At 41.7% G+C, this 26,156-nt stretch overlaps 2 protein-coding genes across 2 annotated transcripts; one reads left to right on the forward strand and one right to left on the reverse strand.

Moving 5' to 3' along the window:
• On the forward strand, positions 1 to 8,845 carry fn3krp (fructosamine 3 kinase related protein). The gene is made up of 7 exons (XM_057327293.1): positions 1 to 69; positions 153 to 309; positions 3,276 to 3,427; positions 3,937 to 4,028; positions 4,108 to 4,184; positions 4,282 to 4,404; positions 6,619 to 8,845. The coding sequence occupies exons 2-7, from the start codon at positions 169 to 171 to the stop codon at positions 6,955 to 6,957; spliced, it is 924 nt and encodes a 307-aa protein (XP_057183276.1). The 5' UTR covers positions 1 to 69; positions 153 to 168; the 3' UTR covers positions 6,958 to 8,845.
• Positions 8,846 to 18,775: 9,930 nt separating this feature from the next.
• On the reverse strand, positions 18,776 to 25,631 carry LOC130549962 (cytolytic toxin-alpha-like). The gene is made up of 4 exons (XM_057327286.1): positions 25,359 to 25,631; positions 19,421 to 21,011; positions 19,224 to 19,325; positions 18,776 to 19,095 (listed from the first exon to the last, which is right to left on the reverse strand). Exons 1-4 carry the CDS (start codon positions 25,629 to 25,631, stop codon positions 18,776 to 18,778), a joined length of 2,286 nt encoding a protein of 761 aa, XP_057183269.1.
• Between the last annotated feature and the right edge of the window lie 525 nt (positions 25,632 to 26,156).

Below are 26,156 nucleotides of genomic sequence, written 5' to 3' on the forward strand. Positions count from 1 at the left end.
GACATCTTGCTGAACAACAACACTAGTCCGGCAAGTGCTGTAAACACATGAGCCAGTCGTTCGTGAATTGTGAGTAGACTGCAGCAATGTAAATCTGCTGTATAGAAAGTGACATCTTTTACATGATTGCCTTTGTTTGTGTGTGTATGGAGTATTGTGCAGTGGGAGATGGAGGCGTTGTTAAAGCGCGAGCTGGGCACGTCTCTGTTGAAACGCGCTGGTCACTCGGGCGGAGGATGCATCAGTGAAGGCCAGAGCTATGACACTGACACTGGAAGAGTGTTCATCAAAATCAACCACAAAAATGAGGTTTGCTTAACGCATTGGTTTTACATTGACTCCAAACATGCGCTCTTGTATAAAGATAAAACAGTAGCAAAACTTGAAAGCATGTAGATTTTAATATGGGAACTTGTAAAGTAGGTATTTGTACTGGCATCCTACACTAAAATGTACACTCGCAGTTGAATGTTGAGATTTGCAATCGTGTACAAAAGTCAAAAATCTGTCTTCAGAATTTGCATTTGCAGTAAAATAGTCAAAAATGTGTAAACTGGCATTCACAAATGCAAAGCACATACTGTATTTACACGTTTTTCTAGATTCAGATTTGAATTGCAACCACAAATAGGCACCTACAACCTCTCAAATCTGTCACTGCTGCAAATCTGTCCTAGAATCACGCCTTGAATCTAGGAAAATGTGTAAATATGTGCTATGCATTTGTATTTTGTGCCAATGTATTTTGTGAATGCCAGTTTTCACATTTGTGACTATTGTTCTGCAAATTCAGAAGACAGATTTGTGACTTTTGTCCACGAGTGCAAATCTCAACATTCAACTTCAGTTTTTTATTTTACAAGTTTTCACATTGGGGCTGCGAGTGTACATTTTAGTGTAGGATACCAGTACAAATACCTACTTTACAAGTTCCCATATTAAAATCTACATGCTCTCAAGTTTTGTTACTGTTTTATCTTTATACACTTGCAACTAAACACGTAACGCGAATGTAGTAAACTTTCCTATTATATATTATTTGATATCATATGCTATAAATATATATGAAGAGTCTGTCTGTGTAGAAATGTGTCAATAAATAGTCTATTGTAAAGGTACATTTATCCTGATTTGTAATGCATTATATAATATGCACTAATATTATTAACTATAAACATAAAGTGCTATTGAAAGCTCTGATATATGTAAGTTTCTATCTCTATTTCAGTCTCTCCTCTATCTTTCTGTATATCTATCCTTAGCAGGGCTATAATGATAAATTGTGGAATATTATGTTTTGAAGAACTGGCCATTTTTTATATAAAAAATCCCATTGGTTGGCCTGCCAACATGTTGCTATGCCTTTTGTGTTCAACCAACTCTGAGCACTTTATATTTTGTACTGCTTCATGAAATGAATTAGATTTTCTTAATTCCTTTCTCAATTATAAACGGTACCGCCGCCAAAGAAGGAAAATTCTGTCATGAATTAAGTCGTTCGAAAACCCCAGGACCTCTGTTTGTCTTCGAAACACAAATTAAGATATTTTGATAAGGTCCGAGGGCTATCTGACCTTAGACATCAACACAATAAAGTAGGGCTGGGCGATATGGCAAATAAGTAAACTCGATAGTTTTTTCTATATTGATCTATAACGATATTTATTTTGATATATATTTAATTAAAAAACTGTATTTAAAAGAATCTATTTTAAATACAGTTTATTAACAAAAGTTAATCTTTAACCAGTTAAAATTCAATTAAATTAATGCACTGTTGCAACACAGAGGATATTAGGCCATAAACAACATGTACCAGTTCATTCAGTCTCATTTTGACTCAATTGACTCGTTAAGTAAAGGGAGTGTTCATTCAGTACATTCAACCAATGAAAGGGCTCCGTTACTGTGTACATTCGAACGCTATTGGCTCAGCACCTGTGCACATACATAACGCTGCAATAATGTCTTGCTCGAGTAGTGGGATTCATTCAATGTATTCAGTGAACCTTAAAGACATCTCACATAAACTGTAGTACATTTCTTTAATCATGCAAGCATCTTACATACAAGGTTCAATATTTTAATGTGCACACAAACTCACTTCTTTACATCTCTAATCTGTACAGGGCAGCGGTGGTTTGTTTCATAAGCACCAGCTCATGTTAGCAGATATGTTAACGATGGATATAAAAACGTTTGTGCTTGAGTTTCGAAGTAACTCGCTTGCAATTGCGCCTCAAGTTTGTTTTGTTTATCCGGCGATTGCGAAAGAAAAATAAGACACGTGGGCAGTTCCGTGAAAATGTCAACCTTACCATGAAAAAATAAAGTTTTTACCAGCGGTTTTTACTATGGTAACAGCACAGATTTTAACATTTGGTGGTTCAAACAGCCATGTGAGATCTCTATTCAAATTTGTAAAGCATTTGTTTTATTTTTGTGCATGATTTTTCATAGTCAGGTAAGTGCCATTTTCAGGATTGTCACATCCATAACGCTACATATTCCTCATAAATGGACACATGAAAATTGATATAAAGTAACTATTTTATGTTCTATAAAGAGGCATCCCTTCTCCATTCATTGGGTATTATTGCTTCAGGATTGTGCATTTTATTTTACAGAAATCCTACAAAGTTTATTGTCTCCCAAAAACCGCGTCCTTTTTTTGTCACATCCATAACGCATGTTTATTTCCCTTTTTTAAATTGAATTTTTTTTCTTAGACTGACATTTTATGATGTTTAGACTCTGTCAACAAGGGTTCAGTAAAATATAAACAGATGGTTCAATATATACTTAACAAATTCATTCTCTGAGCATTTTTATGTCACGTCCATAACGCAAAATGTCACGTCCATAACGTTGGAATTGCCCACTTGATAAACCGCGTGATGACAACTCGAGTGCGGTATGAAATGGACTTTGTACTTTGACGCGCATGCTAAAAGCTGCACGCTGACTGACTGTTGTTGCGTTTATTTCTGCGTTCTGTTAGACTGTAAGATTAATCCATATCGAGTCAAAATGACAATAGCTTATCATCGTTTTTGAAATACATTCTATCGCGATTCGATATGATATCGTTTATCAGCACAGCCCTACAACAAAGTTAGTAAAGCATACAGTTAGTAAAGACATTGATAAATAGTCCATGTGACACATCTGTTTGTTAAATTTCTCTTTTTAAATTTTGTTAAAGTTACAGTATTGTGAATTGTATCCACTCTTCAGCTGAGTGTACAATATTGTTACACTGTCCTGCTCCTTAGGCTAGGAGGATGTTTGATGGAGAGATGGCAAGTTTGGAAGCGATCCTGTCAACAAACACAGTCAAAGTACCCAGACCTATGAAGGTTGTGGACCTTGAGAGAAGCGGAGCTCTTCTTATAATGGAACATGTGGATATGAGAATCTTAAATAAGTATGACCCAAAATCATGTGAAGAATTAGTTCACCTAAAAATGAACATTCTCTCATAATTTACTGATCCTCGTACCCTCATCACAGATATAACTTTTATCAATTCCACATTACACCAGGAACTCAAAAAGGTCATCCGTCCATCATAAATAATCCAAATTGAGTAAGCCAATATTTTGTTAATACATGATGTTAAACAATTGGTTTGTGAGAGATTTTTTTTCTCAAAACAAACACATCTCATTGGTTTCTGCGTGTCTTGTGGAATGGAATATCATGTGACAGCTTGTCACAAGACAAGCAAATACCAATGAGATTTGAAGTTATTGAAGTACATCCATATTTGAATTTAGAGCTTTGATCTTGTTTTGGTTTCTATTTTGTTAAAAAAAATCAATTTTTCATTTTGGTGTGAACTGTTCCTTTAAGAAGAATTTATGACAGTGGTCATACAGTGGACAGTGATCAATAACATTGTTTTAAAGTTCACGATGTGTTATGCTTATGTAGATACTCATCCAAGCTGGGGGAACAGCTGGCTAATCTACACCTTCACAACAGAAGACAGATGGAGAAACAAAAGAAAGAGATGCAGACTGTTGGTAATGTGTTTAAATATGGTCATTTCAATTGCCTGATAGGACTTGATTTTTTCCAAATGTGTTTTCTGTGTTTATAAAGGAAAAGGATTGGAACAGTCGGAAGTTGTCAACAAGTTTGGGTTTCATGTGACCACATGCTGCGGTTACCTCCCCCAGGTGAGCATCTGTGGTATGATCAAGAGCATTGATGAAATCATAGTCGGAGAATATTGGATATGTTATTTTTTAAATAAAAGGTTTTTCCTGTTTTCAGGTAAATGACTGGCAGGATGATTGGGTGTCTTTTTATGCCCAGCAAAGGCTTCAGCACCAGCTTGGCATGGTGGAGCAGTCATATGGAGACAGAGAAGCTCGTGAATTGTGGGCCAAATTACAGGTAAAGCAGACATCTCTGATTCTTATTACCATTTATCTTTATTCAAACAAAAAATACTCCTACAACAAAAAATACAGGTTACAAATCACATGGCTGTGGTAGATTCTGGAACTGACACAAAGCAAATATGATGCGATTTGGGAAAACCCGTCGGATGTCGCGCTTGGACGTTTTCAGGAATATCAAAAAATAGATAGAAAGTCAATTTTTTGTCAAAATTTGGTTTTCATTAAATTATTATTCTATAACTTTTGTCTATCATCTCTGAAAATATTGTGGCTAAATGTACTTGTTTATTGCTGAAAAATAGTGATTTTTAGTGGCTAGCTGATGTTTAAGGACATGCCGGCAGAGCTGCAAAAAATCACTCATAACTTTCCCTCTCTTAAAGGAGTCATGAATTAAGACATCAATTTTAACCCGAGCTTTTGTTATATAAGAGGGAATCATATTCAAGTGAACATCCTGTAAGTGTCAGAACTGAAAATGCCCTAGTTACTGAAATTACAACTGTTATTATTCCGACATTAGTAATGCGTGGTTGAAGTTTATTTTTAAAAACGTTCCAGCTGACGTGGGTAAAACATTACCGCGGATTCCTTTGTGAACAAGGCACAGGTCGACGCTGGATTTGCTGAGAGACTAAAATTAAAAAGCAGTGCTGTGCAGTCAATATTGGATCCGATAGGAATGGCACAGCAATCTTATGCGAGTAAAACATATTTGTACTATGCATCACTATTGCTTTGTTAGAGATCACTTGATATGCCCTGATAGCCCTATTCGCACGGGATTAGTATTACCTGGGGACCTCTAGTCATTTGTAATAATTGCAGAGGTTGTCTGTGATCTTAATCCCATGCGAATCGGCCATGTCTGTAATTTGTAAAGTAAAAATTCCCCCACATGTTACCTACCATATTTTGATGAACACCGAGGTCCTGTGATAATATTAGTCCCGTGCGGCTCATATATCATTTTTCAAGGTTTTATCCACCGTTTGCGAATAATGGAGGCTGTTTTGAAGTGTATTGGTATTATTTCGGGTGCTGGGTCCAGCACCATTTTCCTTACTTTCGTTTTATTCAAACAGTTTTATACAGTATTTTTATAGACTTCAACACTAAAGTAACAGTAAAGTGACTTCAACAGTAAAGTGACTTTTACTTGTGATACTTGACTTTTATTTTCATCACCTAACTTGTCTTACCCATTTTTCTCCAAATTCCGTTCCTGAAAATCATAGCTCTCTTCCGAATTCAGATAGCCATAACTTTTGTAAAAACTGATTTGGAAAGGGCTTGAACCCAGCTTTCATATGGTATCAAAAACTGTAATATGTACATTTTCACCATGTGTTGGGTTTTCCCAGATCACATCACAAATACCTTTTTAATTGACAACAACCACGGGTGCGTTTCCCAAAAGCATCGTTAGCCAACTATGGCCGCAAGTTCTGTCGTTCCAGCATAGGTCAACAATTCAAGTGTTTCCCGAAACCATCGTTCCAATGATGAATCGTATGCAGCGACGCAAAGTTGCGTGGTTAGAAGCATAGTTCCTTAATTAACTTACATGCATCATGCTTTGGAGCAAAGCAAGCAAGCAGCATGCAGTTATCCATCATTCTAAATATATACTAATTTAATTTGACATCTTTTAGTTTGTCAAGAAAATAGAAGCACTGTTTTTTGAAAATGTGCATATACTTGCTCTAGGACCCTGGGGAATCCCTGGGCTGAGTGACCTAGGAGCAAACTTATGAATGAATTAAATATCGTGAAGTAAAACAATCTATAACAAAAATAGGATAACAGAAGTAGTCTTTAAATACAATGTATGTCATTTAAAGCAAGAATCTGACATTAACTTGATCTGAACGTATTTATTAGTTGACATCGTTACTCCACCACCTGTGTGGCGTCATCAACTAGACTGCTGAACCAACTTGGTTCAAACGATTGATCACCGACAGAGTTACTACGGTTTTGGGAAACAGTCGTAACTACATCATTAATTTCCCAAACGATTTATCGTACTATGGTGGTTAACCAACGAGCTATGTTGCTGTTCGGGAAACGCACCCCTGGTCAGTAAACAGCCGTACCAAAACCCATGATTTTTTGGGAAGTATTCCTTGTTTTGTTCAGGGAACTGCAAGCTAATGCAGATGTCCTTACGTCTCTCATTCATCGGTGCGCGTGATCCGTTTAGCTCAACCTCCATCAGCTGTTTACTGGCATAGAGGTGGTGCCAGCTCTTCTCCACGGAGACCTCTGGGATGGAAACGTGGCCGAGTGCTCCGATGGTCCCATCATCTTCGACCCAGCATCTTTTTATGGACATTCAGAGTTTGAGCTAGCTATCGCCGGCATGTTCAGTGGCTTTGGGAGCTCCTTTTACAACACTTACCATGAGAAGATCCCAAAGACTGATGGATTTGCAAAGAGGCAACAAGTATACCAACTTTTCCACTACCTGAACCACTGGAATCACTTTGGTGATGGATACAGAGGCTCTTCTTTGCGTATCATGAAGGATCTTACCAAGTAGATGGATTTACCTATAAATCAGTTGCATGACCAATTTAAATATAACAGACGTTACCAGTGTGATGGCAAACCTAAACAAGTGCTGAAACAAAATGATGAAGCTGAATGTTTTTAAGCTGTTTAGGCTAAACAAAACATTTTAGAAGATAGCACATTACATAAATGTACTTTCATGTAACATTCCCTTCTGTGAATTGCACTTTTACCTAATACAGTAAATGCTTTAAAAGAAAGCATCTCATGACTCATAGCACCTTGATTTAAAATCTGATGTGTGCATTATGTGTCTTTAAATAATGATGGATTTAATGGCGTTGCTAATATAGTATTTCAGGTTGCAGCAGTCAGGTTGTAAGGATCAGGCTCCCTGTATCTTGGTTATATCGGTCGAAGGTTTAGGATTATTGACTCGTTCTGTATTTGTATTTTTCCATGTTGGAAGTAAACTAAGCTAAGAAAACTAGAAAGTAACCTATGGAATAACATATATTTTGCTATAAGAACTATCCAAATTACATCAAAACGTTGCTTAGAATTTGCAGGAATGTTTTCTTGTCATGTTATCAAACTTTTGCTTTAGGTTTCACCCTGGGATAGTTTTTACAATTTTTCCCTGCTTTATCTTCATTATCCAGTCAAGGTCATCCATCTTAAAGACATGTTTTACTAAAAATGTGGCTTTATAATAAAGAAATGTATTACATTAAATACAAAATCTAAAACTAACTTTACACATTCAGACAAATGAAAAAAAATTGTCAAGTGACCCTAAACTTTTGAACGGTGTTATGTAGTGCATATAATCTCTAATATAATTCGATCTCTAAGGAAAATCAACAGTTTGTCTAATCACTTTTTTTCAGTTTCCATAATTAGACCCATCATGCCCTGTTTCAAAGATGATCCAGAGTGGAAGTCTCCACCTCTTCTCATCTGTCTCTGTTCAAATTTCTCTATGCAAGACAGTGTACATCTGTCTCATAATCTCTTTGCAGTCACACGGTTGGTAAGATTGTAGAGTTTGTGACTAAATAATAATGGTGCTTTTGTAGGTCAGAGGCTGCAGGGTCTTCATGCATCTTTTACCTCATGAGTTGTCAGATGTTCTGGAGCTTTTATGCAGACAGGACGCAAAAGACACGGACACCAGTGTTAATTGCTTATACTATAGACTTCGTTATTAACCCCAGAGTGTATTTAAATTTAAGTGGAAAAACATTGTTGGTACATTTAATTTCTGTAAATTGATTTTGACATATTCACATTGTTTATAGATTATTATGTAGAGTGATCAGATGCATTTTAAATAATTGCAAAAAAAAGCAACTCACCTGATGTCAATCCCATATAGAGAACCTATGTTAATCCTCAAAAAGCGAGTGGATAAACAGAAGCCCACAAATTTTGAGAGTGTGGATTATATACACTGCGAGTGTTAATTTGACATTTTTTAACACTGGCAATTTTGCTGTGCAAAAGCTAATATCCAGCATGCCAGAGCCAATTACAGAGATTTTGAAAATCAAGGCCCAACACTAAAAATTGACTTTAAAGGAACACTCCACTTTTTTTTCATTCAACTCCCCCAGAGTTAATAAGTTGAGTTTTACCGAGTTTTGCAGTGATATCATGCAGCGCATTTCCACATGCTTCAAATGTGGAAATGCACGGCATGATATCACTACGCCTGCTGCGGCCATGTTACGGCAGCAAACTTCTTTGATTATTACGCCGGAATGGGAGTATAGTTCCTAATCATATCTGCCTAGAAATCGCATCTTTTCATTTTCCGCCAGTCTTAGCACATGATATAACTACAGAAGAGTGCCGTTCCCTTTCTGTCGGTCTCTCGACGTTGTGTAGAACCAACAGAATGGGGTTTGTCTTGAGAACCTATAATCTTCTGAGTATTTAGAAAAGGCCAATGAAAATTGACGAATGAAATTTGCATGCCGGGCTACTCCCCGGATGTCAGGGTATAAGAGGGAAGCCGGCGTGCTCATTCATTCACCTTTTGTTCTTCAGAGCCTAAGCATCTGATGAGCGTCTCCAGATCTTCGCTGATCCTATCCAGATCTTCGCTGGTCCTATCCTGCTGGAAATCTACGACATGGTGCAGCGGACGGTCCCTTCCTGCAGCGATTTTCCCCTGGGCGTCTCGGCAGTTCCGGAAGTGTCTGAGCAATTTTTTTTTTTTTTTAAAGAGCAAATTTCTCCAGTGTGGCATGTCCCGCTGTTCTCTTGGGTGCGACATGCTCATTGAGGAAGGGGATGGACACGATGTCTGTCTCAGGTGTTTGGGTCTCCGGCACGCTGAGGCAGCCTTCGTGGATATATCCTGCCCGCACTGCGGGCGGATGCCTATCCAGACGTTGCGGTCACAGGTGGCGGTATTCTTCATGGATAAAGCCACCACCTCGTCTGTTACCCGATCCGTGACGTCAGTGACTACGGCTCTGCCGTCCGCTTCGGTTAACACCGGGGGTGATATGGGGATCACTGTGAATGTTAAACCGCCAGCCGCAGGCTCACGGACCGTTCACGCCCCGTCTCGCTCGTCTGACCATCCCTTAAAAGACGGTCCTACCCCGTCTTGTTCCTCCGCCACGTACTCGGAAGTGCGTGACGAAGATGAGATGTCGATCACAGCATCGGAGGGCGATCTTTTGGCATCCGACCCCGACGATTCCTCGGAGCTCCCTCCCCCGGGGGGTCGAGCCCAGGAAGAAGCGGACGTTGAGATGTCAACCATGCTTTTCCGGGCCGCCGCGAGCATTGGGCTGCAGTGCACAGCACCGCCTTTACCCCAGCGCTCGCGGTTGGATACGTGGTACTTGGGGTCTGAGCGCAGCTCCAAGCCGTGCCCAGCTCTGGTCCCGTTCTTCCCAGAGGTGCATGAGGAGCTGAGTAATACTTGGAACGCGCCCCTCACAGCCTGTTACAATCAGAAAGGCTCAGTCGCCCTTACTTCCCTCGATGGTGGGGCGGCCAGGGGCTATGTCGAGATCCCACAGGTGGAGCGTGCTGTCGCGGTGCACCTATGCCCGCAGACAGCGGCCACCTGGAGGGCTCGCCTAGACTCCCATCCAGGGCATGTACATTTTCGGCATCTCTGGTGTCGAAGGCTTACACGGCTGCGGGTCAGGCCGCCTCCTCCCTCCACGCCATGGCCATCCTGCAGGTCCATCAGGCCAAGGCGTTGAAGGAGCTCCACGAGGGCAAGACCGACCCAACGGTAATGCAGGAACTCTGTACCGCCACCGATCTCGCTCTACCGGCGACTAAGGTGACGGGCCTTGGGTCGGGCGATGTCCACCATGGTGGTCCAAGAGAGGCACCTCTGGCTCAACCTTGCGCATATGCGGGACACCGAGAAGGTTCGCTTTCTTGACGCCCCCATCTCGCAGGGAGGGCTGTTTGGTGATACCGTTGAGGATTTCTCTCAGCAGTTCTCAACGGTGAAGAAGCAGACGGAGGCAATCAGACACATCCTGCCCCGCCGTGACTCGGCCGCCGTCATGCCTTCGAGATCCCGAGCGGCGTCCGCTTCCCAGCAGTCTCGGCCCTCTTCGACTCCGGTTCCGGCTCCAGTGCCCCCTTTCTCAGGCTGCCTCCCGGAAAAGGACGTCAAAGAGGAAACCGCCTCCCTGTCAGCAGCCGTCGCGGAAGCAGAAGCGGCCCTGACGGAGAGACCCCAGGGAGATTGAGACTACCACCGGGCCCGATCCCAGCCACTCCATCGCTGGGTCGGATAGGGACGGTTTCTGCCCCGTCCTACCATCAGCTGGTCCCCCCTGGGGGGCCAGCGCCCACTTCCTCACAAAAAGAGCTTCCTCTCTCTCTGGGTTTTCACAGCCGTTCCCACCCTCTGGTCGACGGTGGATGGCAACTCGACATTGCGTCACGGCGAAGCGCAATGTCGAGTATAAACACCAGCCTTCAGCACTCTAAGACAGACAGTGCGTTGAGCTGGACAATCGCCAGGCAGGAAAAACAGCAGAGCCGATCTCCTCCCCGGGGGTCCTCCCCCAGCAAGGAATCCGTACTGCTAGCCATCGAACCACCCTCCGCGGGGGCGATGAAGCAGATAAAACCTCTAGTCCCCCTGTGTCGGTTTCTGGGAGCTTGGTCTCAGCTTCCCAGACTGTCAGGCTGGCTGAGGAAGACGATCCGTCTCGGCTATGCGATTCAGTTCGCTACACGTCCGCCCAAGTTCCGGGGCGTCCTTTTTACCTCAGTCAGAGGCAGAGATGCCCCCGTAATGCAGGCGGAGGTCGCCTCCCTTCTGGTGAAGGGAACGATCGAGCCCGTCCCACCGGCCAAGATGTTCAGCGGGTTCTACAGCCCGTACTTCATTGTCCCCAAGAAAGGCGGAGGGTTGCGCCCTATCTTGGATCTGCGTGTTCTGTACAGACACCTACACAAGCTGCCTTTCAGGATGGTCACGCAGAAGACTGGTTCATGGTTTTCGACCTGAAGGATGCGTACTTTCATGTCTCGATCCTCCCTCGACACTGGCCGTTCCTGCGGTTCGCGTTCGAGGGACGGGCATAAAAGTACAGGGTCCTCCCCTTCGGTCTGTCCCTGTCTCCACGAGTCTTTACGAAGGTCGTGGAAGCCGCCCTCCTTCCCCTCAGGGAAGAAGGTGTGCGGGTACTCAACTATCTCGACGACTGGCTCATCTCGGCTCACTCGCGAGATCTGTTGTGTACACACAGGGACCTGGTGCTCCGGCACCTAGATCGGTTGGGGCTACAGGTCAACTGGGAAAAGAGCAAGCTCTCCCCCACGCAGAGCATCTCCTTTCTCGGTATGGAACTCGACTCCGTCTCCATGACAGCACGACTGACTACAGAGCGCGCCCGGTCAGTGTTACGCTGCCTGAAGCATTTCAGAGGCTCCTGGGGCACATGGCATCCTCGGCAGGGGTGGTCCCCCTCGGGTTGATGCACATGCGACCGCTCCAACACTGGCTACAGAGTCGAGTTCCTTGGAGAACGTGGCACACCGGCAGCAGGCGTATGGTCATCACGCCTTTCTGCCGGCGCACCCTGACCCCTTGGTCGTCTATGGCCTTCCTACGGGAGGGGGTCCCCCTAGGGCAGGTATCAAGACACGTCATGGTAACGACAGATGCCTCCCTTCAGGGCTGGGGTGCTGTGTGTAACGGGCACGCAGTGTCGGGGCGGTGGACGGGCCCCCGCCTGCGTTGGCATATCAACTGCCTAGAGTTGTGGGCTGTGCTACTTGCATTGAAGAGGTTCCAACCCTTCGTGCAGGGCAGGCACGTGCTGGTCTGGTCGGACAGCACAGCTGCCGTGGCGTATATCAACCACCAGGGTGGCGTTCATTCACGGCAGCTAACACGACTCGCCCGACGCCTCCTCCTGTGGAGTCAGCAGGTGATCAGCTCCCTGCGAGCCATACACATCCCGGGCGACCTGAACCAGACAACAGACCGGCTCTCTCGTCAGTGGTCACCTCGTGGAGAGTGGCGACTCCACCCTCACGCAGTTCTGCACATATGGGAGCAGTTCGGCCAGGCGCAGGTGGACCTGTTTGCCTCCCCGGACTCCACCCATTGTCCGCTTTGGTACTCCTTATCCGACGGTCCCATCGGTACGGATGCCCTTGCGCACAGCTGGCCGCGGGACAAGAGGAAGTACGCCTTCCCCCCCAGTGAGCCTCATTGCACAGACCCTGTGCAAGGTCAGGGAAGAGGAGCATCAAGTGCTACTAGTTGCGCCCTATTGGCCCAACCGGACTTGGTTCTCAGAGCTGGTGCACCTTACAACAACTCCCCCCTGGCCGAAAGGACCTCCTTTCTCAGGGGAAGGGCACGTTTTGGCATCCCAGGCCAGACCTCTGGATTCTCCATGTCTGGCCCCTGGACGGGACGAGGAGATCCTAAGCGACCTACCCCCGGCGGTGGTAGAGACCCTCACACAGGCTAGGGCCCCGGCCACTAGGAGATTGTATGCCTTCAAGTGTTGCATCTTCTCGTCCTGGTGCTCTTCTCACGGAGAAGACCCACAGAGATGCTCGATCAGGTACGTACTGTCCTTTCTCCAGGAGAGACTTCAGAAGAACCTCTCTCCTTCCACACTGAAGGTGTATGTTGCCGCTATAGCCGCACATCACGATCCAGTTGTCTGTAGGACAGCACGGCCTGGTCACCAGGTTCCTGAGGGGCGCGAGACGGTTGAATCCGTCTCGCCCGCGCCCTATACCCTCTTGGGACCTCGAAGTGGTCCTCCAGAGGCCCACCTTCGAGCCCCTAGGAGAGGCCGATCTTTCTCGCCTGTCGATAAAGACGGCCCTCCTGGTAGCACTCGCCTCCTTCAAGAGGGTAGGGGACCTACAAGCATTCTCTGTGTCCTCGGGTTGCCTAGAATTCGGGCCTGGAGACTCTCACATTATCCTGAGACCACGGCCAGGCTATGTGCCCAAGGTTCCCACTACTCCCTTCCGGGACCAGGTGGTGAACTTGCAGGCACTCCCCACCGGGGAGGAAGACCCAACCCCTTCCGTGTTGTGTCCAGTACGCGCACTGCGCCACTACTTGGACCGCACGCAGAGCTTCAGAAGCTCTGAGCAGCTCTTTGTCTGTTTTGGAGGTCAGCAGAAGGGGAGAGCTGTCTCCAAACAGAGACTGGCGCACTGGATCGTGGATGCCATATCCTTGGCATACCGGTCGCAAGGTCGCCCCTGCCCCTTAGGAGTTAAGGCGCATTCCACTCGGGGTGTCACCTCCTCGTGGGCACTGGCTCAGGGTGCCTCTCTGGCAGACATCTGCAGAGATGCGGGTTGGGCTACGCCCAATACCTTCGCGAGGTTCTACAACATCCGCGTTGAACCGGTGTCAGCCCGCGTCCTGCAGGGCAACAAGTAGGACCGGCAGCCGTTGGGCATACGCCTGCGGAAGCCCTTCCCCCTCCGGAAGCAGTGGCGATCCCGCCTCACTTCTTTCCCCTCGGGTAAAGAACAGGCATTCCATCCATCACTAAGCACCCCTCCAGGGGACAGGCTGGGCAGAGCAGCCCTGCCCCCTTAGGCCGGGGAACAGCTGAGTTACCTCCCAGATAGCTCTAACCGGACCTAGTGCTCCAGACGTGGTAACCCCCCCTCCGTGGGCTGTTCCGTCTGATGTATCCTCATGAATGGTTCCCACCTTGGCAACCCATGACCTCCCCAGGTGGACTCCCACCTTGCGGTTAACTCCTGCAGTCCGCACTTTCCTCCCATGAGTTCTCCCCTGATGGTGAGACCATGTGGTGTCTCCACTAATTCCTCCCTACGGTAGGTAGTGGCCTCTGCAGCGTTTTTCCCCCAGGGGGAATAATGCTTACCCAGTGGCCCGTACGGTGCCGGGCGGCTTCTCGCCATTTAGAGAATTAGGCCTCCGCCCGTGACGGCCGGCGTTAGGGGGCTTCCCAACTTTTTGTGGAAAGCTCTGGGTCCCCATTCCTCTCCACTGGAAGGTCATAATTTCGCGTTAGCGTGTTCGTCTGACTCGCCCAGGCCAGTCAACGTCGCTCCGCAGAGATTGTGACGTGGCTAAGTGCTGTGGCGTTTTCCATAGGAACCCTATTCTGTCTGTTCGACACAACGTCGAGAGACCGACAGAAAGGGAACGTCTTGGTAATGGATGTAACCTCGGTTCCCTGATGGAGGGAACGAGACGTTGTGTCCCTCATGCCACAACACTGGCCGCCCACCCCAGCGGTCGGGGGAGGATGCTATAGGCTCCTCAGACCAAAGGTGAATGAATGAGCACGCCGGCTTCCCTCTTATACCCGGACATCCGGGGAGGAGCCCGGCATGCAAATTTCATTCGCCAATTTTCATTGGCCTTTTCTAAATACTCAGAAGATGATAGGTTCTCAAGACAAACCCCATTCTGTCGGTTTGACACAATGTCTCGTTCCCTCCATCAGGGAACCGAGGTTACATCCGTAACCAAGACGTTTTAAATAGGAAAAATATCGAAACTCTTTGGTCATTTTTGAACGCGACGCTACTGGTCTAATTGGATTCAATGATCTATGCTAAGCTATGCTAAAAGTGCTATCGCCAGGCCCGGGGATCGGTCGAATAGATTCCAAAACGGTAAAACTCAATTTATTAACTCTGGGGGAGTTGGATAATGAGCCTTTTTCCAAAAAAGTGGAGTGTTCCTTTAAATGCCTTTAAACTTAAGATATGCTAATTTAAGATATCCAGTATACCGTAGAAACGTGGCAAAATAATCTACAAATACAGAAAAGGCAAACTTTGCAAATACTTTTGGCCACGACTGTAGTAAATAGTAAACATTGTACAAGAAATAATAAATACCTAAATTTATTGATTTATTTTATTTTTGAATGTTAAATTCTGATATTTGGATTAGGGATATTTGGCTTGTAATGAATGATTTTGGTTCACAAATCTGGCAACCCTGAATGCTGGTCCATTAACACTCAAAAGCTGGTCCATTAACACTCAAAATCTGGTCCATTAACACTCAAAATCTGGCTATGTTTGCAACTAGTTATACGTGTGTGATTATGAAAACTAATTTACTGTTTTGTTTACTCGAACATTATATTTGCTAAACTAAAACATGACAACAACTAAAGGGAATCGCATTTTTGGGGAATTTAAGTCCTCGTGATTTCCACAACCATGGCTGCGCAGTGTTGTTTTTTATTCTATTGGCTGCACAGTGTTGGGCCATTCTAGCAAACTGTGAGTGACGTCAGAGGACCGTTCCAAGATGGCGGACACGTCTATGTAGTTGGAGCACTTAAATGAGGCATATGGTTCACTTTGTTCTCAACAACGGCTGTTTTGTGCCAGTATGTCCCAGTGCGTGCATACTGTTTTGCTACATGCTAAAGTGTATGAACTTTTCCATAACAAAAACATGCCATACATTAAGTGCCTTTTATAAGTAGGCGACGCAGCAAGGGTGGTCTAGAAAGTTGTGCAATTCCCGGAAAATCTGCATCTTCATAAAGCCCTTTTATTTCCCTTTCAGGATTCCAGCATAACAAAAGTTATTTTTAAATGGCATTTTTTCATGCAAGTCTGTGTGCCCTTGAACTAAATATGAATTAAAACGTATTAGTAAAAATACAGTTGAATGCTAGAATCTGGATACACCTGAACAAATACTTAAAAATGTGCATCTTTTTTGTGCAATTTTAGCTTAATTCAACTAATAAAACAAAAAAAGCTGTCACACAATTTTTTTTACGTTTACCCACTCCCTTGCTCACTCTTCTAAACATTCTTTACTCACTCTTCCTAATTTTTAGGGTATACTACATAAACACACTTTTAAAAATAAAGGTGCTTCATGATGCTGTTTGGGGCTGTAAACATTCTCCAGTTCTTCTCCAACTTCTCAAGAAAATTAAACATTCACCTTCTGAGAAGATCCACAGGCTGATCAATATTCATGTACTTCACATATTAACATTCACTTGTCATCAGATGGCCACAAAAACATAATTAAACTCTATGTAATGATCACACTTTTAAATCTTTATTCTGTGCCAACATTCTTAAAATGGCGTTTTACCCATTTGTCAGCAATATGTTTTTGTATGGAAGTGAAATTCATTAAAAATATTAAAAAATATATCATATAAAAAAATAAAAGTGTTTGCTGTTTTATTGTTTCTCTATAACAAGGGGACATTTGTTTTTCGAAAGACACTCAGTGTATCAGGGTTAAGAACAGCATTAGAAGGCACCCTGAAGGCTGTGTGGTGCTGCAGCAAGGTGGGTTTATGGCTTATTAATATTTGATAAATATTTGATAATTTCACATATTCATGGTGTGGTAACCTAAGGTACTTTAACTGTTAGGTTTTTTCATGAGATGTCGTGAATATTTGTTGCCAGTTGATAGCCATACTGTAAGCTTAAATAGAAGTTTTGTCATTCAGGGTCACGCAATTCTTTACAAATTTTCGAATAATATTCAATTCTCTGTTATATTACTGTTAGAATATATTACATGTTTAGAACTGGAATAAAACATATAAAGTAGGCTACAAGTTCATTTTAAAGGTCCCATTCCCCGCGATCCCATTTTTCAACCTTTAGTTAGTGTGTAATGTTGCTTTTAGAACATAAACAATACCTGCAAAATGATAAAGCTCAAAGTTCAGTGCCAAGCGAGATATTGTCTTTAACAGAATTCGCTTTTCAAGGACTACAGAGAACGGCTGGAATCGGACTACAGCCCTTTACTTCCCGGGTACATGATGTCACTATTCAGAGCGCTTTTAATCACCTCTGCCCAAAGGAATACGGGTCCAATATAAAAAGGCAAAACTAACGCTTCTGTTATTAGTGTTAATTAATATAACCGGTCTGACGCCATTCGGTCCGGTGTCATTTCCCTCGCCATAGTAGGAAAAAATTGTGATCTCTTACAAAGATTGACGTTTGCACATGCACTAGCAGACCTCCGTTACACTTCGATCGATCCGCATGTTTTTAACTGATGAAGTGAAGTTGACGCCATTGTTACTGTTTATTGCTAAAAGCCAAAGCTTATGAATACACGTGCACTGAGAGGGGGACCGACCAATCACAACAGCCTGAGAAGTGGAAGCTCGCTGATATGGTGTGGGTGGGACATCTTCACACACACGCTAAGCGGGGAACCAATCACGACAGACCTGGTCAGCTTTATCAATCAGAGAGTTTCGGAAGGAGGAATTTTATATAGTCGTTTTGTGAGAAGAGGGACAGCGGTGAACAATAGACTTGAAATATGTGAAATATAAAGCGTTTTTTTTTTTTTGGAAACATGAACATCCACTGTTAAACACCAAAAAACCATAATAAACGCCTCAAAAACAGCAAAAGAATGGCTCCTTTAAAAATATTTTGTATATCAAGTTATTTATTGTACATTGACATTTAATTTTTGTGCTTACAAAATGAATGCATTAAAAATCAGCATATAAAAAATGAAAATTATTAGCCCCATGTAATGATTATCCCCAAATAAACAGCTTAATGATTAAATCATTTGTTTAACACGTTAACATTTAGGATGTGTTCATATTTGTTATTTGGTTCTCTTGATTCTTTTGGACCCGGGCCAAGAAAAATGCATTAAGTCCTTGTTCGCTTTGAGTTCACACTGGCATTTTTACAGTGAACCTAAAAGCATAAGTCGTAGCGTGATTGGACATCTTTAAATTATGCATATTCTCTCAGAGCTGAAACTGTTCCTGGCAAACTCTCCGCCTGTTCATGCAGCCTTGCACGAACAGAGCAGGAGTGGTGCAATGCATATCCCTCACTTGGGAACCATATTATTTTCATATAACAGGGATATACATCCTTTACACTGATTGTGATACACAAAATTTATATACATATACTAAAAGGAGACCATCTAAAAAAGGATCAATACTCAGAAGTGAAAATAAACAAAATTCAGGATGCATAATGGGATCAAATTAAGATGACCCAATAGATCCACTCAGATGTGAGGAGTTGGGGATGGAGGTGGGTTTTGAGTGCATCACTATTTGAGCAGCTGATGGAGGAGCTAAATGTATTTTAATTCAACAAAACATGGCAAATGTGAACACACCCTTATTTGTCTTACAGTACTTGTTTATTATATCCCAATAAACTAGAAAATAAGGAGTATTCTAACTGATCAAACTGAACAAATCTAATACTTAATTTTAACATTTTTAATCTTAGAAAACAAAGCCTATTTAGTATAACTGCTGATTAAACCTCTGCAAATGAGAGGCTTTTTGTAATTTGGATACTGCCTGCAACAAAGCTGAAGATATTTAAATAAAGTAAAATCCCAGAGCGTCAATTTGCGATCCACTTCTCCCTATAATGCCATAACATCTTCCTGACTTCACATCAAGACTCACAGGCTGACCAAGCAGTAGACACTTGACTGAGAATGTTCTTCTTTCACCATTGCTTTTTGCAATCTCAAATTGCAAACCTGCAACCCTGTCATTTCTAACATTTGGCCACAGCCTTGCAGCGAGAATTTTCTCATCTTTGTCAAAGACACATTCTGCATGGTCATTTTCTGGTACTCCACCAACGTTAATCACGTTGCCATTGTTAAAAGTTACCTGGATTGTGTTAAAGGTACAGACGCAACTGGGTATCAGAGGGAACATAGAATTCTAGGGAACAGAGAAAGTATTTATGAAATGTGCAAAACAGGTGCACATACTGTACATCACAAATTTTTAAATAGAATTCAAAAACCTTCACAGACCTTGTTATAAGTAATGCGAATCTTCTGGATGGTGTTCTCTGAATTACTCATAAAGCAGAATGCACCACCTCCTGTCCCTCCCACAATCACAGGTAGAGCTGAAAAAGCAAACAAAATTGGGCAATACATAAATATAAAATACATACAAATATTTTTGAGGAAATGTTTATAGTAACTTAAGAGGGCAGATCACATTTACTTAAATAAAGAGTGACAGTATCACTGGCTTCACTCACTCCCACTCTACCCACTATCTTGTAATGCATCAAATACTGCTTATCAGACTCCAGTCCAGTCAGAGTAAAATCTTCATCAGCTGTGTTTGTGATAAGCCACTTTTCTTTCTCTTCTGGTCTGTATTCCACGCTGTACTGTGCTGTTTCTCCAGTTTGAGACTTCTGCAGTTTCAGGGACACAGTGTTTCCCTGGATGCTCTTCACTGTGGGTGCGGGTGGCTTGGACACAGGCTGAAACCGTTTGTCTGTCAGTTTGCCTTGTTCATACAGATAGATGGAGGAGCCTGGACTAGAGGAATCGGAGATGGCAGAAATGATAAAGCACATTTTCTTATCCTCTTTATTGGCCTCAGAGAAGATTTTGTAGAGAGATAAGGTCTCTCTCATACTTGTGATGACATCTGCATTGTTGAACCACTTTGAGTCAGATTCCACAGAATGAAAAGTTTGGTTTCCTTCAAGCTTCTTAAACTTGTCAGATTCCAGGAACTCTTTTAGGCTTGAAAGATATTGGTCTTCATACCTCAGTGATGTAAAGGTCAAGCACACCACAAAATCAATATCAGGATTAAGGAGAATGGTGCTCAGACCTTCTGCGTCTACAGCTTTGATCACCTTCAGAGATTTGGTGTAGGAACTCAAGAGGTCAAGTTCAAACTTTACGTCATCTAACCATTGCATGCTGGCATTAAAAGCGGAGTTTTTGTGAATCTCCAAGATGTTTACTAGTGACTGCTCATCCTCTCCTCCTCCTCGAATAGCTGGCAAGACTTTGCACAGTGCTTTCTGAAAAACCAGCTTGTAAGTGCTGAATGAACTCTGAAATGAGCTCAGCCTCTCTTTAATGTCACTGAAAACATTAACCATTGTACTAGTGAACAGGTCATTGCATCTCCTCTCTAGCTCCTCCAGAACCTCCATTACAGCTTCAGTTTTTGACACCAGGCTTGTGCTGACATCTCTCACCAGCCGAGCTGCCTGCGTGTCTAACAGATGAAGAGGATACAGCCAGACTTTTACTGGAATCACATTCTGTGGATTGTCCTTCAGCAGATTGGGGAGCTGCTTGTACACCTGCAGGGCTTCCATGTATGTGGTGGGGTTCTGCTCAAGATGAAAGTCACCATGAAACGTGCAGCTGATATTCTCGGCTATCTTCTTCTCATCATCGTTCATTTTTACAGCTCCTTCTCCTTGAATAGAAAATGTAGGGATATTCTTGACCATGACATTCAGTTGTCCCTCAATCTTTTGCTTGTTTTCGTCTTCTGAAAGTGTCCGGTCAAACACCAGGAAGGCTTGAGCTCCGTACAGTACAGCTGTGACCACATGAGTTGCAGTTTTTTGGTCAAACACCTGAGGGTTGGTGAATTTGCTAAGGTGGGTCATAGTGAGCTGTTCAAATCTTGTGGTTTCACTGTAATACATTGTTACTCTGGACTGTTGGTTTGTGGATTTAGTGTCATGCAGATACTTGGCAGATCCCCCCACCTCCACCAGTCCACCCATGAAGCTGGCCTTCAGAGAACTGAAAAAACTGACATCCCGCTAAATTTATGTGGTAAAACAAGAATATAATGTTAATCTGCTTTAAATCCTCTATATTACGTTGAAGTCTTTGGTTATTTGTGTCATTTGATTCAGTATCTAAATAAGATCTCTGATTCTGATGTAGACCGCAGTTTCACAAATTAATTTAATCATCCATATTGTGAAGGACGATGTTTAAATTAAATTAAACAAACGAACAAACAAAGTTCTCGTTTGGTCATTGGGATGTACTCGTCACGTCCCGGAAACAATATTTGGTATGTTGTTGCGAGGATAATGGTCCGGTCCAGGTACATCTTTGGAGGTAATCACCACATTACAACAAAGTCCAATGTTACAACGTCACGACTAATATGGGAATCACAAAGTTACGTCACTGAGGTGTTATTTTGTATGTCGCTGGTCAAATATGGTCTGGTCCAGATACGTCCTCATAACGTATCTGGGTAGTCAGGTATGTATATAACTTGACCAGACGATAGTGAGATGAGAGAGTGAAGTCTTTAGCTGAGGTGATGATTAGGCATAGGTGTTGATCATGAAAATTCGGTACTGGAGACGAGGAAATGAATACAATTACACTAAAAAAATGTAGTCAATTTTAAAGTTGTGAAATCAATGAAACATACTGTTTAAATTGTGTAAATGTAAGTAAAAAAAATTAATAAATCTGAGTAACTCAATTTTTTTATTAGAATTCACCAAAAATATTAAGCGTATATTAAAAAAGGTAATTTGGTAATTAAATATTTATTTTTAATAGCTTACTTTTTATTAATAAACTTGAAAAATATGTCAATTTTAGAGAAAGTAACTGTTGGATTTCTAATGTAATTTTTAATGTGTCCCACTGAAAAAATCGATTATTTTAAAAGATTTTATTAAGTTAATATAACCGTTTATTTTTGTGATATTTACTAAGCCACATTATTTATTATTTTAATGTATATTAATTAATTAATAATTAATTAATTAAGTTAGGGTAATTCTTTTTTTTAGAGATGTAAATCTCATTTATTGATCAGAAGGGATTATGATCATCTTCACAAATGTTGTATTACACAAGCATATTATGTTAAATATAATTAAAATTTTTGGTTCTTTAGATATTTGGGAAAATTGTATATATTAAAGTTTCAATGCAGTAAAATTAAGTTAGACTAATGTAACTAAGTAAGATAGACTATCCAATGAAACTCTGGAGACGCTGACAAATTTGTCCATTGTGACATCAAACCACATGTCAGATGTGTGATTCAAAGCATGCAAACCTGTTCTTTATTACCTATAAAATAAAACGTTTATTTAAAATAAAATAACTCTGATTTATATTACGATTGGTAGTGTAAGTGCATTTTTGCATGCAATAAAGTGTCATTGTTTTCTTGGCAATCTTATAGAATACTCACATTTATAGATTATATGTGTGCAGTGTTTTGTGCATGATGGTTTGTTTGTATGACTGTAACATGACATATTTCTGCCAGCATAACTTGCAGAACTAAATACATATACACTTAAATCATGATTACAAGAGACATTTGTACACTACAAAATATATTTGTCATTCATTTTAACACTCTTTGAAATAAATGTCAAAGTAAATGCAAATTACAAATTTAACCTTTACTACAACAGGACATTAAGTACACTCTTAAACAAGGTGCTTCAAAGGTTCTTCGATGCCATAGAAGTACCTTTTGGTTCCATAAAGAACCTTTAACATCTGAAGAAACTGTCTGTTTCACAAAAGGTTCTTTGTGGCGAAAAAGGTTCTTCAGATTATAAAAAAAGTAAGAAAGATATGGTTCTTTAAAGAGCCTTTGACTGAATGGTTCTTTGTGGAATCAAAAAAGGTTCTTCTATGGCATCTCTGTGAAGAACCATGTAAGTGTAATGCATTTTTAAAATATGATTTTCCATGCACATTTTGAGCATTGCATACATTAAAAATACAAAAAGTTCAATCCAGTTTTTAGAAAATTAGGCATTTTATTAATATATATTTTAAAATATGCAATAAAGTATATTATAGTTTCAAAAAATAGTAAGTATTATATCATGTTATAAAAAGGAAATATATTTAAAAATACAACAAAACAAAACAATTAAATAATCATTTTTAATGCTGACTTTTCCCACTACTAACTATACATGACAGGACATTGAATTATTAAAAAACAATGCACACCCGATATGGTAATGTGGAGATTACGCATATAGCAGAGTGCTGTTTACACCTTAGATGTGGATCATTTCTGAATAACAACAATAATAATATCTGTTGGTGACTACTCACATTTCTTTCCAACACAAATATATATTGTAAAGTCATGTCTTACCTGAAGCCTCTAAATGTTCTTCTGTGTTAAGAGATGAAATCTTCTGTCAATGTCTGTAGTTGAAGTGTGAAAGTCATCTGTTTTGGTGACATTTATATAGTTTTTTGTTACATGCATATTTCCCAATGGCCCAATGAGTGTTGAGCAAGCTACTCAAAGAAGTGTGTGTGTGTGTGTGTACACGTGTACTGTACGTGTACAGTTGGGGTCATACGTTTACATACGCCATACGCCTCAAGACTACATCTGAGTTAATAATTTTAAGAGAAATGAAAGGAGAACAGTTTTTTGTATATGTATTTATACATTGCCCTGAACACGTTTTTCACATAACATATTTACATATACAGTCCACAACACAGAATACTAACCGAATTCACAGAAATAACCCGTAAAAATACTGTAAAAAAACAACAACAAAAACATTTGTTTTGCAAAGAATAATTGGAAAATTTTACAATATTAAATAAAATCCAAATATGTGCTTAATTTAGACTTGTAAATAGTAGATATCCAACACTCAAATACATTTCTTTGACATATTTAGATGAATTAATAAACTGTACGAGACATCAGAAAAGTCAAGTAGAATTTACATCTCGAAGAAGTCTACGCATGCATGGAAAGAAGACCCGCGATCACCACTTTTTTGACATGTATGTATTGATATTAAAATATTTTTTGGAATAATTATTTTATTTTTAAAATGTTATTACATTCAACAATTGAGTTGTCGTCTTTCAGTTCTGCAGTTCATAAGTGTACATAAACCTGACATGCTGTGTTATGTTACTATGTCTGTTTTTATGTTTTTTTTATAGTTCTTCAGAAGTGTCTTGTTTGTCCTGAGCCTTTAAAGACACTGATCTTCAATAACATCTTCGAGATCGCGCACAATCATTGCTTTTCCAGCATCTTGAGTTTACTTGCAACAGTAACTGTATGTGATCCATCTTTTTTAAACTCATGATCTGCATAATGTTTTAAAACAGTAACCTTTTTAAGTTTCCCCATAACCGCTTCAAAAAGTACCCTTTCACCGACAATATTGAAACGTAGGTACATGAGCTGGGTTTAATGATTCAAGATTCAAGATTTTATTTGTCACATACACTTTGTAAACATGTATAACATGTATAATGTTAATCTGGTATACTCCAAAGACTGTGCGATATATGTAGAAAATATACAAAGAAAATGATAAGAAGCTTAAAGATGGTTCTCTTATGATAAACACGGGTTTAAATAAGAGATCCGTGTTGAGGTAGACAGAAGATGGCAATGAAATAAAAAATGTGCAAATATATATTACAGTATTATGAGTACAATGGTAAAGTGCAAGTGCAACGAGCTGGTGAATGACATTACACCATCGTAGTCCTTAAAGTGTGGGATGTGTCCATATTATGGAGTCTAATGGCCTGGGGGGAAAAGCTTTTCTTGAGCCTCTCTGTTTTGGCCAACAGACTGCGGAAACGACTACCAGACTGTAGTAGACAGAAGAGAATTTGCATTGTGTGTGGAGTCTTTAATGATTTTGGCAGCCCTGACTTTGCATCACCTTAGTAGATGTAGTGCAGACAGGGGAGAGCAGACCCAGCGATGCACTCAGCTAAGCGCACCACTCTCTGTAGGGCTTTGTGGTCCTGGGCAGAACAGTTTCCATACCACGATGGTATGCACTGAGTCAATATATGTACTTTCAATGGTAGCTGTATAGGAAGTTTTCAGGATCGCAGGTGAGATCCTGAATTTTCTCAGTTGTCTCAAGGGTACAGCTGTTGCCTGGCTTTTTTGCCTGTGTTTGTGTTTGCTGAGTCCAGGTTAGATCCTCGGAAATGTGCACTCCTAGGTATTTAATGCTACTTACTCTCTCCACCGGTGTGCCTCTGATCTCGAGTGGGGTGTAGTTCCGCTACTGTCTCCTCCTAAAGTCAACCACCGGTTCTTTGGTTTTGCTGACATTCAGATAGAAACAGTTTGACTCACATTATGATGTCACTTTCTCCACCTCGTCGAGGTAGGGTACCTCATCGTTAGAGATGAGGCCCAATACGACTGTATCATCTGCAAACTTGATGATAGAAGTGGAGCTATGAGAGGACACACGGAGAGTAAAGCAGAGGACACATCCCTGTGGTGCACCTGTACTCAGGGTGTTGGTGTTCGAGATGGTCTGGCCCATTCTCACAACCTGGGGTCTGCCTGCGAGAAATTCCAGAACCCAGTTGCAGAGGGAGGTGTTTAGACCAAGTTTCCTGAGTTTAGAGACCATTTTGTGGGGATCTATAGTGTTAAAGGCTATAATCTATAAACAACAGCCTCACATAATTTCCTGGGTTGTCAACGTGAGTGAGAGTGGTGTGCAGAATGTGAGAAACGGCATCCTCTGTGGATCTGTTGGGACGATAGACAAACTGCAGAGGGTCTATATTATCCAAAACGGAAGAGCAGATGTTGTTTTTAATTAGCCTCTCAAATACCTTCATAACCAACGATGTCAGTGTTTAAATTATACCAAAGCGGTCATATGGTGCGAATACGTGTTTTTCTGTGTCTTTGGTGTGTTATAAGTTGCCCATGCATGTATTAGAAACGTAAAATTGCAAAAATTAAAGTGTCAGAACAAAAGATGAATTCTATCTAAAAGTGAATGCTCACCCAGACCTGCCTGAAACGCCTCGTGTAACCACACCCCCACAAATCTACGTCAGTTCGTGGTATAATTTGACTAAGACCGCCCAAATGTATACGCAAGTAAGGTGGGCGTACCTGTCAGTACAATTGCGTTGGTACCTGA

The sequence above is a fragment of the Triplophysa rosa genome, unplaced genomic scaffold (assembly GCF_024868665.1).
Source record: "Triplophysa rosa unplaced genomic scaffold, Trosa_1v2 scaffold1_ERROPOS8542417, whole genome shotgun sequence".
Classification (NCBI taxonomy): Eukaryota; Metazoa; Chordata; class Actinopteri; order Cypriniformes; family Nemacheilidae; genus Triplophysa; species Triplophysa rosa.

Excerpts from the sequence above, each read along its gene's own strand:
- LOC130549962 (XM_057327286.1), bottom strand. The coding sequence starts at position 25,631 with ATGGTCTCTAAACTCAGGAAACTTGGTCTAAACACCTCCCTCTGCAAC. Across the intron at positions 21,012-25,358 it reads ACCTCGACGAGGTGGAGAAA|CGGGATGTCAGTTTTTTCAG; the intron begins GTGACATCATAA and ends ACATAAATTTAG. Across the intron at positions 19,326-19,420 it reads CACTCTTTATTTAAGTAAAT|CTCTACCTGTGATTGTGGGA; the intron begins GTGATCTGCCCT and ends TTGCTTTTTCAG.
- fn3krp (XM_057327293.1), top strand. The coding sequence starts at position 169 with ATGGAGGCGTTGTTAAAGCGCGAGCTGGGCACGTCTCTGTTGAAACGC. Across the intron at positions 310-3,275 it reads AAATCAACCACAAAAATGAG|GCTAGGAGGATGTTTGATGG; the intron begins GTTTGCTTAACG and ends CCTGCTCCTTAG. Across the intron at positions 4,029-4,107 it reads GAAAGAGATGCAGACTGTTG|GAAAAGGATTGGAACAGTCG; the intron begins GTAATGTGTTTA and ends GTGTTTATAAAG.